This window comes from Plodia interpunctella, chromosome 22, assembly GCF_027563975.2.
Source record: "Plodia interpunctella isolate USDA-ARS_2022_Savannah chromosome 22, ilPloInte3.2, whole genome shotgun sequence".
In the NCBI taxonomy this organism is placed as follows: domain Eukaryota; kingdom Metazoa; phylum Arthropoda; class Insecta; order Lepidoptera; family Pyralidae; genus Plodia; species Plodia interpunctella.
The window spans coordinates 369,543-386,903 of record NC_071315.1 but is presented as its reverse complement, the minus strand read 5'-3'; the positions used below and the strand labels follow the sequence as shown (position 1 = coordinate 386,903).

At 38.5% G+C, this 17,361-nt stretch overlaps 3 protein-coding genes across 3 annotated transcripts; 2 read left to right on the top strand and 1 right to left on the bottom strand.

Moving 5' to 3' along the window:
• The first annotated feature begins 587 nt into the window (after positions 1 to 587).
• On the top strand, positions 588 to 8,603 carry LOC128679679 (uncharacterized). Its single transcript, XM_053762070.2, has 5 exons — positions 588 to 786; positions 1,536 to 1,799; positions 2,212 to 2,396; positions 3,231 to 3,509; positions 8,464 to 8,603. The coding sequence occupies exons 1-5, from the start codon at positions 721 to 723 to the stop codon at positions 8,558 to 8,560; spliced, it is 891 nt and encodes a 296-aa protein (XP_053618045.1). The 5' UTR covers positions 588 to 720; the 3' UTR covers positions 8,561 to 8,603.
• A 349-nt stretch (positions 8,604 to 8,952) lies between these two features.
• Arp8 (Actin-related protein 8) lies at positions 8,953 to 11,297 on the top strand. The gene has a single exon (XM_053762068.2). The coding sequence runs from the start codon at positions 8,959 to 8,961 to the stop codon at positions 10,648 to 10,650; it is 1,692 nt and encodes a 563-aa protein (XP_053618043.1). The 5' UTR covers positions 8,953 to 8,958; the 3' UTR covers positions 10,651 to 11,297.
• A 120-nt stretch (positions 11,298 to 11,417) lies between these two features.
• LOC128679678 (uncharacterized protein) lies at positions 11,418 to 17,072 on the bottom strand. Its single transcript, XM_053762069.1, has 5 exons — positions 16,677 to 17,072; positions 15,895 to 16,014; positions 14,821 to 15,008; positions 13,863 to 14,015; positions 11,418 to 13,422 (listed from the first exon to the last, which is right to left on the bottom strand). Exons 1-5 carry the CDS (start codon positions 16,931 to 16,933, stop codon positions 12,947 to 12,949), a joined length of 1,194 nt encoding a protein of 397 aa, XP_053618044.1. The 5' UTR covers positions 16,934 to 17,072; the 3' UTR covers positions 11,418 to 12,946.
• Between the last annotated feature and the right edge of the window lie 289 nt (positions 17,073 to 17,361).

Below are 17,361 nucleotides of genomic sequence, written 5' to 3'. Positions count from 1 at the left end.
GGTAGAAATGTAAGGAGATGAATGTTTTTTTGTCCAAAGTAGATAAAAAGTTTATTTGCGTCAACTGAGTAAGTAACTCTAAGTAATCGAGTATTCACAGATATGTCGTTTCTTTCTTTGTGTTTGCCCACAATTTTGATTTAGATATGTTTTTTCATCGGTTTTGAAATCTATACATAAACTAACGGCCCTTCCCGGCTTCGCTCGGGGAAAACCGTAATAAATTATCACCTTAAACCTTCCTCAGGAATCACACTATATGTTAAAAAAACCCTTATTAAAATCCATTGCGTAGATTTAAAGACACATACCTTAATAGGGACAGACCGCGGGAGGCGACTTTGTTTAATACTATGTAGTGATAACACTTTTCATTCAAGCACTTTATTTGCCAAATGTCATGTAAAGTATAAGTAGTGGCGAGCTTTATGTTCTTAATTTATATAATCTATGGTCCCTCCCTCTACATTATCTTTGTAACCAATATGACTGATTGCAAATATAGTCTTTCAATTCAATAATGTTTTATTGTGAAGATTCTCACGTTACATGTCACCTCCATTTTTTAACTCTATGATAAGTTATATATTATTGTCGTCACACAATGTAACGAAACACAATTTGCGGTCGTTGAACAAGGGTTAATAAACGAAACAACTTCAGTTTTACCTCATCTAGATTGAACTATTTTTAATTAATTTTTTTTTTTTTATTTAAGAAATGAGTCTTATAGTAAAACTTCGCAGTTTCTCGGCTGTTTTATTTTGTTTTGTGTTCGTTAAAGAGGTATGTATTTTTATATATACTTATTATTACCCCTGTTTCTCTCATGGAGACTAAAGACTAAGAAAGACTAGCGATTCCCGCCTGCCCATAGATTTTATAAGTACTACGTACCTACTAATTTCATGCGCTTGCCACAATTCTGACAAATCTCACTTGCTTCCTGTCATGGATTTAGTATAAGTACTTCGGAGTACCCACTAATTCCATGCTTCTTCTATACTCATTGCTCTCATCATACATGCTCTTCGGTTATAAATAGAGAGATAGCTATGTATGTATCTACATTGTCTATATTATGCCAATCAATAAGCTTTTATCCCCCTAATATTATACATGCGAAAGTCTTTTGTCTGTCTGCTTAAACGGCTAAAACACTAAGCCGATTTTTATCGATATATATATATATATATATATATATATATATATATATATATATATATATATATATATATATATATATATATATATATATATGTTTTCTCACACTATCTATGTAAATATTGTGGTCAGTGAATAAAGGCTTTTATTATTATTATACATACTGCTGTAAAATTGTGTAAAGACATGGAAATAAATAATAATAATTTAAATAGAAATCAGATTGTAGGATAAATACCAGATAAGTATAATTACAATGGCACCATTGGAGTGGTGATTGGTAGTTTAGTAAAAAATATGGAACCCTCGTCGCGTGAGTCCGAGTTTCTAGTAGTACTAAAATAACTTGAACGTTTTCGTTGGTACACCAGGGCACGAACCAGTTACTACAAGCGACAGATAAAAATTACTACTTAGTGTCAGAAGCGTACAGCCTAGCCCAAAAGCTGTTCAACCAAGGCCGGGAAAGCTATGGCCGGACGAAAACCAGATCGCTCTTGACCATAGACACGTTTGTGGACCTGGTCACAATGATGAACGACCAAATGGCCAGGGATTTGAGGAGTGCCGTCATAAAGTATTACAAGATTAAATATTTTTATGATTTCACCAATTACGTCATTGCTTTGGAAGAGGTGAGCCTATTTTACAAGCAAATAATTTTACAAAAATGTAATTTTTACCACAAGCTTTTATTGTCGTTAGAGATCTGAGGCATTGAACGCCTGACAAAAAACACGTCCTGTAAAACGTTGAGGAGTTCCTCGTTGGGATCCAATCTTGGTGCATTATCCACGACATCGCTTCAGTATCCTTGTCATGGGACAATGTATTATTCTGATGATCTGATGGTGCACCCAGGATCGTCTCCCGACGAGGGAACTCCTCAATGACTCACTGTGCGGACATAACATTTTTTTGTAACGTGTTAAATGACGTCGTTCCGAATGTTAGGTCACTAGGATTACGACTTCAACAACGACAACACAAGTTTGTAGCAAAAATGTGTTTGCCGGTTTTATTGAAAATGTGTTTACAAAAATCCAGATGGTGGAAATAACAGAGCACTGTCTGAAAGATCCGGTGGAACGATTGAAGGAGATAAGGGAGAGTTTCCACGAGGTAATCAAGAACTTCCAGGACAGCAGGCACTTCAACTCTGTAAACAAATGTCAGAAGGAGCTACCTGATGAGGTGGCTGCCGCGCATTGTATACTGCATCAGGCTGTGTTGTAAGCTTCATATTTTTATTTATTTTCACCTGTGTATGGGACACAGCTATATAGCTATATATGCTTGTCTGTCTGTAATGATATCTTGCTTATCCTATTGAGTTGAATTTTTCCACGTCACTTACTATGTAAATATTTTTATTATTATTAGCACCCAGGTGACGAGGGAACTCCGCAATGTTTTACAGCACGTACATGATTTTTTGTTACGCGTAGCAACAATATCTCTATGACGACGATAAAAGCTTGTGGCAAAAATGTAATGTTTGTAGAAAAAAATTGTTTTCGTCAGCTACTTACCACTGTTAGTGCTGTGAAAAACGAGTGCTTTAAAGTCTCGTGAGCCACAAAAAGAAGGCTCGAGCCTCGACTCGTCCTTATCTAGTCCAGATCTAAAAAGTCGAAGTTTAGGCTCAAAAACTATCCAAAATATAACTATAACGTGACACTAAGACACTAGCGCCACCATCACATTTTTATCAATTTCTTGGCTCAGTGTTGGCACAGTCTTACCTACCTACTTAATTACCTGCAGAAGAGTAACAACAAGCCCAATGGCTTGTTGTTCCTCTGTCGTACTTGCAGTCTTGGATTTGAGATGTTTTTAGTGGGTCTAGCCTCACATACCCTCTCTGTTGTACTGCGACAGAATGGCAAAGCGAATCGCCATTTTTACCTCGAAAAAAGTCTAACCTAATTACAGCAGGCTTACCATCAACTTTTTCGGTACGATTCAAATGTGCAGTTCAATTTAACCTCGCAATAACAGATGATGGTAAGCCCTGAACTAAATAACTTAAAGAGAAATAAAGAACTACTTAATTTTCCGTATAGATTCAATGAAACGATGCAAGACAGTCTAGTCCCAATAGTCACAATTAAAACGAGGCAGCACGCACAAGATATCAACAGCACTCTCTACGGCGTGCAGAGCTGTCTCAACGACTTTGTGCCGAGAATCTTCCAGCAACTGTTATTAGACTCCTATACTAGCAAATGTGAATTTCTGAAGGTCATTAACGCATCGGTTTCCGATTTAATTAAGGATAAATGGAACAATGATACGAAGTTTCCTGAGAAGTGGGGGCCGCTGGTCAAGATCTTGAAGGAGAAGTAAGTGAAATTTGCAACCATGCTAGGTATAGTTACAAAAATATTTACCTAAGTAACTGCTCATTCTTTTGGTGTGTGTTATTGCTATTGTGTCAGTTTTTAACTTAAGTCGGCTCAAGGCATCTGACATGAGTTTTACGACTTTAATTTTTCTATTTTTTTTTTGTTTGTCTCTCCTTTTTTAATTCGTTGTTGTAAGCGTATCGTAAAAATCTACCAAATGGAATGGATCTGGGTAAAATTTGTGCACAGAGTAGGATTATTTATTTATGCTTTATTGCATAAAATACAATTGTAATAGTGGGTATAGTAGATTATGAGAATAATCTTACGAATACTTAACCCAAATTCCAAACACCAAACATAATCATTTACATATTAAACATTGCACTTGTAGTGTGCTTAGACTACTCGAAATAAAATGCCAATGAGAAGAATGGAAGTAGAATAATTTATTTTACAATATTTACATATATTTATAGTACAACATTGATACTGCACACGTAATTCGCATCACGGCACAACTCGCGCGGTGGTGGGGAGCGCGCTGAACAGAGCGCGCGTCGCGTCGCGTTGTTTCTACTCAAACTGTTTGTGGGCTCCACATTATCCCCCTTCAAGCGAAGCGTACACAGGGTTTGATTACTCTTCCATGTCTTGATATCTTCGGCATAGTTGTTGTTTCCTGTTTTCTCGGCTTGACAATACGTGGTTGCGGCGCACTCGGCGTGTGAGCAGATAGTGCGCGCTGAGATGTACTCGTTGCTGGTGCGGGTTTCGAGGAGTGGGGATGGCTCGGTTGCGCGTTTACCGCTACGTCGTCATCTTGCTTGATTATGTGTGCCGGTTTGAGTCGATCTATGGATATATTGGATGCTCGAAGTGGCAATTCAATCTTGAAATATTTGTTGTTTCGCTCTATCACTCTGTATGGACCGTCATATGGCGCTATCAAGGGGCTTCTCACAGTGTCATTGCGGACGAATACATGACTGCATGTTGATAATTCCTTATATACGAAGAGGTTCTTACTCGATGCGATTATTCTCTGTACAGGTGATAGAGTTGACATTGTTTCTGTGAACTGGCGGATGAATTGGGCGTCTTCATTCTTTGACTTTGTAGGTACAAAGAAATCGAACGGGACTCGTAGCGTAGAACCATACGTCATCAGTGCAGGACTAGTGTTGTCGTCACGTAGTGCAGTGCGTATGCCAAGCAAAACTGTAGGTAAATCTTCTATCCACCTTGTACTGGCCTCTCTTGCCATCAATGCCGCCTTCAATGTGCGATGGAATCTTTCCACTTTTCCGTTGGCTTGAGGATGATAGGCTGTAGTTCTTATGCGCCTTATGCCACATTTCTTCATTAGTGCATTGAACAATGATGACTCGAATTGCCGTCCTTGGTCCGTGGTGATTCGTAAAGGACATCCAAATCTCGATATCCATCCTTCATAGACTGCTTGAGCAACAATCTCGGCGGTGATTTCTTTGACAGGTACCGCTTCCATCCAGTTCGTGTTGCGATCGATGATTGTGACGAGGTAGCGGTATCCCTGCGAGATCGGTAGAGGTCCAACGATGTCTGTATGTACATGTTCAAATCTTCTTGCCGGTGAAAACTCGCCTAAGGGACTGACGACATGTCTATGAATCTTCGCACGCTGACAACCAATGCAGGATTTGGCCCATGTTCCGACGTCCTTGTTTATAGACGGCCAAAAATATTTTGAAGTCATTATTCTTCTCGTCGTGCGTATTCCTGGATGGCTTAATTCGTGTTGCGCTTTGAAAGCGGCATAACGAAAAGCTTGTGGTAGATACAGTCGATTTTTCCCTGTCGATGTCTCGTACGTGATAGGTTGAGTGACGCCTGCCAAAATTGTGTCGGCAAAAGTTAATTTCGGATGATTTTTCAAATCTTGTAGGGTGATATCTCTTTTCTGTTCTTGTGATAATTTTTCGTAATCTATGCATGTGAGTAGATCTATTTCTTCTATGCGTGACATGGCATCGGCTGCTTGATTTTTTTCTCCTTGTATGAACTTGATTCTTGAACAAAACTGGCTGATATAATGTAGTTGTCTCTCTCTTCTCGGTGTGTCACTGTTGCTCGGCGGTCTTGTTAAGGCGTTTACTAGAGGTTTGTGATCGGTGTAAATGGTCACTTCGCTCCCCTCTATAAGACGTCGTAGGTGTTTGACAGCGGTGTACATAGCTAGTAATTCGCGATCGTACACGCTGTATCGCCGTTGCGTCTCGCTCATTGACTTCGAGAAAAATGCGAGTGGTTTCCATACTTCATTTTCTTTTTGCTGTAGCACTGCGCCCAAACTGCAGTCAGACGCGTCGGTCAACAAAGATAACGGTGCACCGGGTACTGGATGTGATAACGTAGTAGCTTCGAGAACGCTTTGTCGGCATATATCGAAAGCTGTTTCGGCTTCAGTTGTCCATACTATCGGTGTCTTGTCGTTCTTCTTGGCGTTATGTAAGTATTTGTTTAATTCGTGTTGATGTTCGGCTTGATGAGGTAGGCAGTCACGATAGAAGTTGACCATGCCAAGAAATCTTCTAAGATCTTGCACCGTGTTTGGTTTCGGATAGTTAGAGATGGCGTGAGTGCGCTCTTCGGTCGGTGTTATCCCCTCCACTGAGACTTGGTAACCGAGGAATTCAATCTTGTTTCTTCCGAATTCACATTTCTCGATGTTTAACGATACTCCATATTTACTTAGGCGTTCCAGGACAAGTTCTACGTGCCTTCTGTGGTCATCCGGATTATTTGAAAATACTAATAAATCGTCGATGAATGAGTAGACGATGTCATCCAAGCCTCGTAGTACCTCGTGCATAAATCTTTGGAATGTTTGGCTAGAGTTTCGTAGGCCAAACGTCATGCAGTTGAATTCGAAGAGTCCGAACGGTGTAATGATGGCTGTCTTTGCTTTATCTTCGTCTCGAATTGGGATCCAATAATATGCCATTTTTAAATCTAATTTCGTAAATATTTTCTTATTGTGCAATCTGTATGTGAAGTCTTGAATTCTCGGTATGGGGTAGCGATCGGGTACAGTCACGGCGTTAAGTCTTCTGTAGTCTCCACACACACGAAGTGAGCCATTTTTCTTTGTGACGACGTGTAATGGACTCGCCCATGGACTTTTGGATGGTTGGCAAATACCCATCTCCATCATTTTCTCAAATTCAATCTTGGCCGCTTTGTACTTGTCGGGTGGGAGGGGTCGAGGCCGGGCGAAGAGTGGGGGGCCGGCGGTTTCGATGTGATGTGTGACGCTGTGTTTTGCTGGTTCCTTCACTGACATCGGGCGTAGTACTTCGGGATATTTTTTTAAGATATCTTGATATATGTGATTTTGGTCTATGATGTATACTGTGGGCTGATTGCTTGTTGTTTCTATGACTTCTATCTTCAAATCAGTGACGCTGTCTATGAGCTTCTTTTGATGTAGATCGACGAGTAACTTGTGACTTCGTAAGAAATCTGCGCCCAGTATGGATGTCTGTACGTCTGCAACGATGAATGTCCATTTGTATGTGCGACGAAGGCCTATGTTGAGATTTATAGTTTTCTCTCCGTAGGTTCGTATCGGCGTATTGTTCGCTGCGTACAACTTGTAGGTGTTGCTCGGAGTTTGGTTTCTGTTTTTCGCTGCTAATACAGATATGTCTGCGCCGGTGTCTACGAGAAAACGCTCTTTCGTGTTCAGCTCCCTGATGCAGAGGCGGTTACTCCCTTTAGTAACACCAACGCCCGCCACCGTCGATGTTGCTTCTAGTTTTCCGACCGTCGCCTAGCGCAGGGTGACTGGCATTTTCTGGCCTTATCACCGAAGCGATAGTGATACGAGCATTCCCATTCTGGGTCACCTGGTTTTCTTCCGTTTCTCGACTTCGATCTGGTTGATGATCTGTTCTGGCGTGGGTTTCTAAAGGGTTGACGACCACGAAATCTGGACCGACCTTCTTTGAGAGCGGCAATCTCAAGTGTAAGCTTTTCTATTTGTTTGCTTAAGACTTGAAATTGCAAGTTGTTTTGCGTTTCGCTGCTGCTTCTAGGGGTTGAATCTTCACGGACTTCTGCTACCGCTTGTTCTGTGTGCTCCATCATCTTGTCTGCCATCGTAGCCATAGTGTCGAGCGAGGATTCTGTGCTGACAGATAGCACGGCTCGTACTTGCGACGGCAAATGTCCCATCCACAGAACTTTCAGGGCGTCATCAGCGACTTTTGTTCCGGATAAATCTCGCATTACACGAAGAAGTTGAGAAGGTTTCTGTTCTCCCAGCTCTAATCCTCCTAGCAGCTTTTGGAATTGCTTGGACTCGGATTCTTCGTACACCGACAATAGTCTCTTCTTCAGCGCTAGATATTTTCCAGTGGATGGTGGATTGCAGATGATATCGCTCACTTGTTCGATGTCTGTTCTCTCTAACACGGCGACAGCGAGATTATATTTTTGATCTTCACTGGTCTTGTATGAAGATACCACGGCTTCAAATTGTGCGAACCACAGCTTAGGTTGGGCTCGCCAGAACGGCGGTATTCTTGACTGTAGAGAAATAGTTGATACTTCCTTTGCAACCGCTTCCGGAGAGGAGGACGCGTCAGAGAATTCTTCTTTCTTTTCCATTTTTATGAGATTTCTTCTTTTTTCGGGGTCACCAATTGTAGTGTGCTTAGACTACTCGAAATAAAATGCCAATGAGAAGAATGGAAGTAGAATAATTTATTTTACAATATTTACATATATTTATAGTACAATATTGATACTGCACACGTAATTCGCATCACGGCACAACTCGCGCGGTGGTGGGGAGCGCGCTGAACAGAGCGCGCGTCGCGTCGCGTTGTTTCTACTCAAACTGTTTGTGGGCTCCACACACTTATAAGCATGATTTCTAAAATTTAGATTAAATAATTGTTTTCAGAACGAACGACTCGAAGAAAAAGCTTCAAGATCCACTCTTTGTAACGTTATTTGCGGCCAATCTATCTTCTGAAGAAATTCTAAAAACTTTATATTAAATTCGTAGGTTAATGTTCATTTAAATGAAAATATTAGACACATTATAATTTAAAAAAGCGCGGGCAAAGTAGGATTTAGTATTATTAATTAGCAAGAAAATAAATAGTATTAATATTAATTTGCTGTCCGCCGTTTTCTTTTTTGTTAGTCGGTTAAAACAATGTATATAGGCTACGTGCATTGTTTTATTTTGCCTGCCTCTTTGAATCAAAGTCATACTTTGATAGTGACATAACGAACGTCATATTTCTGCGTTTTAAGGTTAGGTTAGCTAGGAGAAACAAAATATTTTTATTGGAATATCATTGATCAATTTAAATGAAGTTCAATAATTTCTTCCCGTTCCGTTGACTGATAAATTAAATTCATTTGTCTTTATATACAAAAAGCTAATGAAATGAGCATGCCGGCGTACGATCCTGGCCCAGAGCACTTCCAGCAGTTCCCGTCCAATAGAATCATAGTTATTCACCCTGGATCTCTTTACGTGCGTATAGGCAGAGCTTCGGATCTCCTACCAGTGAAACAACTGCATTGCATTGCTCGAAAACGTGGCCCAGGAGGAAAAATATACAGAGATCCATTCGTACCACCCAGTGTGCCGAAAACGAAAGATTTGATCGAAGAACTGGAAGAATGTAGACTACAGATATCCCATACGCTCCAAACTTGTGTGCAGTCAAACGGAGCGCGAAGATATGCCACTCCTCCTCAACAAATAGCTGCTTTTAACCGTCGATCTTTACCAGAAAGTGTGAGTGATGGTGAACCATGGCCTCAAGTACAATGTGACATCATCATAGGCGATCTAGTGCTCGATATCGACCCAGAACTACCCTACAACATACACTTTCCATACAAACGAGGTGATTTCAATCTCCATTCTGAAGTTGGTGGCTCCATATCTTCAGTATTAAATGATTTGTACACAATATGGAGCTCTATAATAGAGTATAAGCTAGGCATACCTTTGATAGAGTTAATAAAGTATAGATGTGTGCTATTAATCCCCGATATATATTCAAGGAGTCATTTCAAGTATCTCATGTCTTTATTATTAAAAGATCTGGGATTTGGCCATTGCTTTTTGGTCCAAGAAAGTGTTGGTGCAACATTTGGAGCAGGCATTGGTTCTGCTTGTGTTGTGGATATAGGAGATCAGAAAACTGCTATTTCCTGTGTTGAAGATGGAATTTCTCATAAGACTACAAGATTACGCATGGATTACGGGGCAGGAGATGTTTGCCAAACTTTATCCTGGATGTTTCATAAAAGTGCATTCCCTTACAAAACCTGGAACGAGAATATACCACGAGATGTTGTACTTATGCGCAATTTATACGAGAATTTCTGCCATGTCAACCTTGATGTCTGTGGGCCTCAAGAAAAGACATTCCTGGTAGATCATCCGGGTGATATTATTAATAAATATACTCTACAAGTTGGAGATGAATGTATTATATCACCATTATCATTATTTTATACAGATTTACTTAAAATAACTGGGTCTAAGACTACAAAAACTCAGAATCGGCAGCCCAGTGACCCTGAAGACCCATTTGATGCCGAATTCTTGAGGGAAACTGGACGAAAAAGGGAGACTGCTGATCCAAGTGCAAATGAAAGTCAACAGTTTGAAGCAGTGAATGAATCACAGCCAACAGCAAACCCAGACGAAGATATTGTTGTTGATGCATTAGAAGCTGGTCCAGCAGACTCTGTATCCTTCGCTCCTGGACAAGTCTTAGCCCTAGATGCCGCAATACTACAAAGCATAGACCGTTGTCCGAGTGAAGAATTGAAACGGAAAATGTACAGTAACATTTTGATCGTTGGCGGAGGAGTTAAAGTACACGGGCTTTATTTATGGCTTCAGAATCGATTAGCCCTTCAAATCCCATATGCATATAAGACTGAACAATTAGAGATTGTAACCTCACCGAAAGACATTGATCCGGCTAGTACTGTGTGGAAAGGGGCCGCCGTTATGTCTTGTCTGGAATCCGCGATTGAACTGTGGATTAACCAGAGTGAATGGAATAAATTTGGCTTAAGAATTTTGAGAGAAAGAGCACCTTTTATTTGGTGATAGTAAGTATAATGTGCGGCTGACAAAAACGTTGCTAATTGGAATATTAGCTAGCATTTTTGTGGACTGTACATTTCAGTAGCAACTTAAACTTATCACGATACCTTACCATGTCCTCAATACTTGAAACTCAAACATCTTTATTGCAGTAACTGTGTAGTACTGGATATAGATAAATAATAAATAAATATATTAGGACAAATCACACAGATTGAGCTAGCCCCAAAGTAAGTTCGAGACTTGTGTTATGGGATACTAACTCAACGATACGAACCCGGGACCTCTCGGTTCAGTGGCAAGAACCTTACCACTGCGCCATACAATACAACAGTTTACCCTTACAGGCATTACACATTCATACACATACATATGGGTAGATGTTCTATACTTGATGTCAACAAAGGTTTTGGTGAACTTAGGCTATTGCTAAAACTCACTGGAATAGATAAATTCACTGCCATTAGTAACTTAAGACACAGATGAATCACTGGACTGGTGTAGTTATACTGGCTCCTGACAAATATTTTTGTATCTAATTGGCGCAATTAATTAAGTTTGACATCTCTATTAAAAATGTATTAAAATTATTGATTTAATGGTGTAAATATTAAGTAGGTATGTACTGATTTAATATATAAGTAATATAATTTACCTTGTTTTATTTAAAACTTTCTTAATATACATATGATGTCAATATTTCATGTTGTGATTATTTAGCTTAATTTATTTATGAGGACATTTGATTTTCGGTAAATGAAAAACGAAAGTCATTGCAAAACATTTTATTAAAAAAGTATAAAATTGCAATTTGGCAATGATAATATTTACTGGTATGCACCTTTACTGTATCTACATATATCCTTAGCACTAATAATAAAGTGTTTTGCTTGTACATTTGCACCTAAATGGAGCACTGGATTAAAGTGTTATTTGGTGTGGTCTAGTTTACGTCACGGGCGGAGCCGTGGACAACATTATTTTTTCACAATGGCTGATGAAATTGTCTAGTTGCAAATTGCCTTTAACATAATGATTATTGCCATACTACTTGTACTGAATTCATTTAAAGATTCAGTGAGATTCTCAGATAATATACACATTCCAAACATAGTAATACAATAAAATAGGCACATATAATATATTAAAATTATAGTGGACCCTGGGCTCCGACGCTCAACAGCTGGGGAAATAACGCTCAAATGAGAGAGAGAGAGAGAATATCTTAAATTCATAATTATGAGTTACTATTTTAAATCTAGATTTTGTACAATATTGTTTATGAAACAAAATATTTATTTAAACTTCATCTGTCTGTACTGCAGGGCGAATGAAGTTATTCTAGTTGTGAGTAGATATTGACAATATATTAACATACGTACAATATCTGCTTTGTATGTTACATTTTTTGCTTTAAGATCTTGAAAACTGTACGAAAATAAAAAGCAGAGTTCTTTAAGCACTTGGTTGAGTATTCAGTATCATTATTACGTATCAAACCCGACGAAAAATTTGGCAAATGTTAAGATTATTTTGATTATTACATTATCTATACAAAAATTCTTACTTGGAATATGAATATAATAACTAAATTAAAATTAGATATCAATATGCAGTCTTATCATTTACTAACTACAGCTGATTTTCCATCAAATGTGTGTTTTAGTTTATCTAGACTGAGCTTACAAAAACTGAATTTTATTCTTCAAAGAATACAGTTGATTTAAGTACCTTAAACTAATTTGTGTTCAAAACTAGTTCTTTTTTAAATTATGAGAGCCTACACATTTTGATGAAAAGTCAAACTTATATTATGCCTAGCATAATCTCGACAAACAGGAGATTGGCATGATTATAACGTTTTTATTCAAAGGAAAACTAAGACTTATCAAAATAAAAACTATAAATAAACGTAAATGCGGAAAAACAAACATTAAATTGAAAAATCTCGCTCTCCTTAATGTTCTTACTTGATTGCTATTCAAATAATTTGGCCCGAGTTTAACTTAACATTCGTTATATCTTTTTATTGATAAAGAATTACAGGGATGCATCGTTTTATCATTAAAAAAATCTAAGACTAATAATAAAATTAATACTATACGCCAATGCTGTAACAATGTACCTAACGTGCCACAAACACGCCAGGCGCATATTCCTATAACGTAAGTAAAAACAAACAAGGTATAAGAAAGAATCACATTTCAAAAATCTTAGTTTTTCTTAATGTTTGTAAACTTAAGAAAATAGGTTTTAATATATGAGTATCAGGGTACGTAAAACAAAATTAATTCACAAATCAACTAGCCTCAAAAGTCTGATCGTTGACTTTGAACGCCACAGACACCGCCTCATTCTTATTCCTCAACGTCGGATGTAAAAAGGAATAGTATACCACCATAACTGTCACACCCAACACATAAGGCACTACTATTAATACTAGAACTATATAAAACACAGTGGAATACCTTATTTCGTCCCTAATATATAAATACCATAGGACTCCACACGCGGAATTTTCTATAAAACACATAGTATAATACATTGCATATCTGTACCTGGTTCTGCCTTCGACGGATAAAATATATGTGAAGAGGTACACGCAGCCGAGTGCGAAAGAGAAGGATATCTCTGCTATCCTTGTCTGAGCGCAGAATATTGGCCGTTCGTAGAGTTGTATCCATGACGTCATCACTAGGATGTGTATGGAACACGCCAGGACTGTCCAGTACGGAAATAGATGAGAGATTACAGCTACGGACATCACTCTGCTTACTGCAATATAAAAAAAAAACACATTTGGTATCTCGTCTTTATGCCTTACGGGCTAGACAAAAGTTCAGAGACCGACACAGTTAGCTAACTGTGACAGTCTCTGAACTCTGAGACAGCTGTCTTGCCACATGAGTTTGCATGCCAATCTGAGTAATGTATGTCAGTTTCCATTGACCACCACTTGCTTACGGCGAAGGAAAACATTGTGAGGTAACCAGCACACCGGTTGACTATTTAGTTCATTAGAAAGAGAAATGCGTATTAGAAATACACGAGACGAAACGGGACAGACTACTTATTTATTTTGTCCATAACGTGTCATACAAATCTGTCGTTTTGTATGACATGGCCGTGAAGTAGTATGGACGCATTCGCCACTACTGAGGAAAGTGCAGAAAAGATATATTTTTGAAGGTGGTGAATATGTCTCAAACACTTACACGTAAGCAGGTAATGCCACACGGTCTGCATAGCGGAGCCGCACCACGTGACGTTGAGCTTGTCCTCCTGCGCGAACCGCACCGCGCGCTGGTACGCCGCCAGGCACCAGCCCATGCCGACCAATGACGAGGTCATTGACAGGGACTGGTGCACTACAAAGGGGAAATATATATATATTTTTTTTTAATTGACCGAGCGAGAGAAGCGAGCGCGGTTTACTAGTCAACTTTGGGCAAAAATATTGTTTTTTGTATGTATGTTTGTAACGCGATAACTTTCGAACCGTTGGTCTGGTTCTGATGAAATCTAAAAGGTATGTAGAATCTGTCAATGGAATTTTTAAGTTCGTGGAGCATGAAACACTACTTAGGCATCCTCAAGAGTGAATAAGCGTTGAGTTTGCGTGTAACATCTTCAACCTCACCTCTGCTAGACAGTCGCCGCGAACCTAGACCACCCTAACTCAATAATTTTCGACGACTCTTTACGAATTTGTGAATATTTCAAAAACGACTTAACCGATTTTGTTCTCCCACGAACTTAAAAATTATATTGAGGAATCCTACATAGCTTTTAAATTTCATCGAAATCGGTTCGAAAGTTATCGCTTTACAAAGATTCATATACATATACATATAAAAAGTGTATTTTTGCCCCAAGTTGATTTGTAGACTTCGCTCGCTTCGCTCGATCGCTCAATTATATACATTTTGTTGTGTAGTGTGCCCACAGTCATAACCAGAAAAAATGTAAAACAAATGCGTCGTTATGTGATTCTGTTGGTAATTACAAGTGTACTGCTGGTACTTACATGTGAACTTCTGGTACTTACAAGTGAACTTCTGGTACTTACAAGTGAACTTTTGGTACTTACAAGTGAACTTCTACACTTACAAATGAACTTCTGGTACTTACAAGTGAACTTCTAGTACTTACAAGTGAACTGCTGGTACTTACAAGTGAACTGCTGGTGTCCCATCAGCATGATGGCGGTCTGCAGTACCAGCTGCGGACAGGCCTCTAGGAAGCACTCGAATATCCGCAGCAACGCGGCGTCGGAGTCCTCCTTCAGCATCAGGTGGTAGTAGAGGCGCTGGGACGCCGGGTCGTTCTTGCGCTCAGCCCGGCGAGACTTTACTGCGTATCTGATAGGTAAGGTACCTTCACACCAAATTTCAAGTAGGAAACGGACAGACAAAAATTTAGAAAACTAGATTCGCCATCTGTACCATCTTCAAGACGCGCACGCATCAGCTTAATGAGCTGCTAGTGTGTTATAAATATAATAAATAAATAAATAAATCTGTACTGAAAACTAAGTACTATCAGTATGAATTTTCAAAAATATCCCATGTACAAATTTGGTCCTTCGTTGGTCCTTCTCAATTTTATTATAATGTATTGATAGTTATCTCAAATTAAATAGTTTTATTTTATTCCGTCCCTGATTCATCCAGATTTTAGGCTTTCTATTGCATTGATTAGATTAAAATTAGTTAAATACTATATAAGTCAGGCATGATTAAATTATCTCTTTATCTGTAGGAAACTATAAATTATCTGATGATTTATATCACAATTCTTTAGAAATTCGTCACACAAAAATATAAATCCCTGTAATTATTTATTAGACTACTGTATAAATAACAGATAGATTATAGATTATAATTTTTCATTGATATTAATGAGTCAGTGAAAAATTATTTTTAAAAATCTCGTTGAGATACATAACAAGTGTTTATACGTATAAGTAGAATTTAATGAACCCTATCTCATTAGTGCTGTCGGTCAATGATGGAGACAGTCTATGAACCCAATGAAAACGCAATAAAAGTACATACTTGTATTACATTAAATACCCATAACAACTCAACAATTAGTAAAGGTAGGTTTAGACGGAGACTATTTTCAACCGCCTAAATTACGGCGCCTATAAAAGGCACCGTATAAACACATTTTAGCTCTATTTTTACCTTTAAAGCTGCTCTTGTAGGGTCAAGGGGACCACTTGCCAAAGATTGATATACTCACATAAGAGCGTCAGTGAACCTCAGGATTGGTGCCATTTGCAGCACCAGTATGAAGATCCGGAGCCAATGACGGCGAGTCACTTCATTTGTCAGCGAATCCTGCTGCTTGTCTTGGGAGTACCTGGTTCAAAAATTATAGATTAATCCATTGATCTGAAGAATTGAATCAATGCATTAGCAATTATTGTTATTGGTAGCACACGGTCAGCAGGGGAACGGTAATATTACATATTTTTATTGAAGTGAGGTGAAAGCCTAACAATTCCAGGCTGGGGCTAGACTTCCATTTTAAAGCAGAAGATTTCGTTTGAATAATTTGTTGCTGTTATTTAGGAAAGCAGTTAAAAATATTAATTCAGGACAAATTCTAGGCATACTTATTAGTATGTAAATAAATTATATTAGTTCAAATTCAAAATTCTTTATTAAATTTAGGATGATATACATCACTTATTGACGTCAAAAAAATTACTTAAACTAAGTCTACTGCCGGCTTCCAAAGCGCAAGTGAAGAAGCGGCGCAACAAACTTCACCGCAGCCTTTTCTCCAAGGACGTCAATTAACAAATATAGGTCTTATAGTGTGATTGATCTTAATCTAACCTGGTGAACATGCAGTACTAATGCTAGTAACAGACACTAACTTTGTCAGATCCAACCAACCAATAGAGGGATTTCTCGTTTCTCCTTCTCTTGTTTAATTCTATGCCTTTCTGTTAGTCGATGCTGGTAAAACCTTCCACAGATATATAGAAGTCATATAAATCAGAAATGTATACTTACATCCTTATTGACACAGCAGTATTCACAAAGGCGGGAAACAAAATAAACGCGAGCGTCCACCCAAATGCTTCCATTTCCTTTGCTAAGTAGTACCTCACAGCCACATTCAGGTCCACTGCCAGGTCCACAAAATGACCGATGATCGCCACTACGTACATAATCAGGTCTAAATTGGTTATCGATATGTTCTTCGGCATCCGATCTGGCTCGTCGTAAGAATGCCCATTTTGGAGTAATTCGCGGACTGCTTTAGGCATTTTAATGATAGTTTTAGATTAACGTTCTAATTTATTTAGCACCGCACCACACCATACAATCCTAAAAACTAAACAAACTAGGTAGGTCCTATATTGTTTTGTGTTTTGTTTCTGCTCAGTTTTTGTTTTGACACTTTTGTTGACTTACAAGTTTTGACATGTATTTTTTTATAAATTGTACGCACGCGGGCGGACTAAGGTTGAAAACCTTGTGGACAAGCTTTTTTTAAGTTTTTACCTTAAATTTTTATTATACTTAAAAACTCATCTGTAGATTAGAACTAAGTCAAACCTCAACATCGGCTAGGCGGATTAGCCGTGAAAGCATAACAGACAGTCTTTTGTATTTTATAATAAATAAGGTATGGATTGGAAGAATGGATCACCGCTGCCGTCAAGGTAATGAAAAATAATACTAGCTGTAACTG

Bases quoted from the DNA above. Each gene is read 5' to 3' on its own strand.
- LOC128679678 (XM_053762069.1), bottom strand. From the start codon at position 16,933: ATGCCTAAAGCAGTCCGCGAATTACTCCAAAATGGGCATTCTTACGAC. The intron at 15,009-15,894 runs GTGAGTATATCA...CTTACCTATCAG, and splicing joins AGGTTCACTGACGCTCTTAT to ATACGCAGTAAAGTCTCGCC. The intron at 13,423-13,862 runs GTAAGTGTTTGA...TTTATATTGCAG, and splicing joins GTGGCATTACCTGCTTACGT to TAAGCAGAGTGATGTCCGTA.
- Arp8 (XM_053762068.2), top strand. From the start codon at position 8,959: ATGAGCATGCCGGCGTACGATCCTGGCCCAGAGCACTTCCAGCAGTTC.
- LOC128679679 (XM_053762070.2), top strand. From the start codon at position 721: ATGAGTCTTATAGTAAAACTTCGCAGTTTCTCGGCTGTTTTATTTTGT. The intron at 787-1,535 runs GTATGTATTTTT...TTGGTACACCAG, and splicing joins GTTTTGTGTTCGTTAAAGAG to GGCACGAACCAGTTACTACA. The intron at 3,510-8,463 runs GTAAGTGAAATT...AATTGTTTTCAG, and splicing joins GTCAAGATCTTGAAGGAGAA to AACGAACGACTCGAAGAAAA.